This window comes from Acanthisitta chloris, unplaced genomic scaffold (assembly GCF_000695815.1).
Source record: "Acanthisitta chloris isolate BGI_N310 unplaced genomic scaffold, ASM69581v1 scaffold22100, whole genome shotgun sequence".
Classification (NCBI taxonomy): domain Eukaryota; kingdom Metazoa; phylum Chordata; class Aves; order Passeriformes; family Acanthisittidae; genus Acanthisitta; species Acanthisitta chloris.
The window spans coordinates 29,174-30,691 of record NW_008653603.1 but is presented as its reverse complement, the minus strand read 5'-3'; the positions used below and the strand labels follow the sequence as shown (position 1 = coordinate 30,691).

Here is a 1,518-nt window from a genome sequence, read left to right as displayed (position 1 = left end):
CCCTGTCACTGCTGCATCCCCTGCTGCAGCCATCCAGCCAGAGGTGGTCTACTACCCCCCAGGGGTGGTGATGTACAGCAGCCGCTATGACCTGCTGCCTGCTAGCTCCATGGAGCAGCGCTGCTGAGATGGGCAGAGGGCTCTGGGGGGGTGGGACTGTGGGGTCTGTGCAAGAGGTGATCCTGGGATATTAAATGCCTGGTAGGGACAAGGGGAGGTGGGATGGGTACAGGAAGGTTTCTGTGTTACAGGTACTCTTCCACGGTTGTATCTGCCCTCAGAAGCTTGTTGATGAAAATTTTTGTCTCAAAAATGCCACCTGAACTGGAGAACAGGAGTAGGAGGAGACAGTGGTGGACTGGGATGTCTCTAGGAGATGTCTTTTAGTGCTCGTAGCTGTTCTGGGCAACATAAACCAGGGAGAGTAATGGGACTCCAGCCAGGGAGGATGCAGAATGTGCAAGGTACCATAGGAAGGAGAGGGGCTGGGCAGTGTGGAGTGAAGCTAGGAGGCTTCATTTGTGTATTCCCAACCTGGACCTGTAAGAAGCAAGAGACCAGCAACCCTCCCACCCCTGTGTGTTTGTCTGTGTCAGGGAGAGGGAGCTGAACTGTTTTCTCACTGCTGCAGAATATTGTAAATTATGCCATCCTGATGGTGGTCACTGCTTCCTGGGCTCTAGTGAAGGCACAGGGATCAGGCAACTTATGTCCTATTTCCCACCTGCCCTGATGGGAACAGCCAGGACAAGGGGGAACAAGGCCCCTGCTTGTTCAGGTTTGTCCCCTTTCCCCTCTTCTAGGGACCTAGGAAGGAAGGGACAAAAGCACTGTGTTTCCCTCTAGATCTGTGCAGGGTCTGCTTTTCTAGCTATGCCCATCCTCTCAGCTGCTGCCAGGATACAGAGCAACCCAGACAGGCAAGGAGAAACCCAAGGACAGGACTTGCAGCTTCTGGGGGAGGTGTTACATTGCCTTGGTTTGGAGGGTAGGGTGTGAACCCCCAACATTGTGTTCCCCAGCTCCTCTCCAGGCTGCTGAGGGGAAACCCCACAGTCCCAGACTGTGTGGAGCAAGGCAGCATCTCTCCCAGGGCACTGAGGCTGCAGGCTGTGTTATTGCTGTACTTCAGACTGTTCATGTTTCACTTCAGGAAATCAGCACAACTGTGAATAATGTCTAAAGAAAAAGGGGAAAAAGAAACAGTCCTAGCCACTTCAGTCACTTGCTCTGGGATAGTTCTGGGTTCAGTTAAAATCAAGCACAAAGGCTTTTGTTCTGCACTGACACTTGCCAGTGTTCCAGTTAACTCCAGTTCAGTTCCTCTAGTTTGAGCAGCCACAGGGCCTGCAGGTCAGTGCTTTTATTGACCAGGGAATGTCAGGGACAATGCCTGTCCCAGCCTGTGTTCCAGAGAACCATCCAGGAAATAATTTGAGGTTGATCTGAAATGAACTTCTAAGGGCATGAAAAAAGTGTATTTTTAAGCTGTGAAAGTTTTTATGGTAAGGCTATATA

At 51.3% G+C, this 1,518-nt stretch overlaps 1 protein-coding gene across 1 annotated transcript in view; it reads left to right on the top strand.

Moving 5' to 3' along the window:
• Positions 1 to 127, top strand: part of LOC103808981 (relaxin-3 receptor 1-like) — a 1,274-nt gene extending 1,147 nt beyond the window's left edge. The window contains 2 exon segments of the mRNA XM_009081795.1: positions 1 to 21; positions 24 to 127. The exon segment at positions 1 to 21 is cut by the window's left edge and continues 1,147 nt beyond it. Of these exon segments, the coding sequence (XP_009080043.1) occupies positions 1 to 21; positions 24 to 127 (125 nt within the window).
• The last annotated feature ends 1,391 nt before the right edge of the window (positions 128 to 1,518 follow it).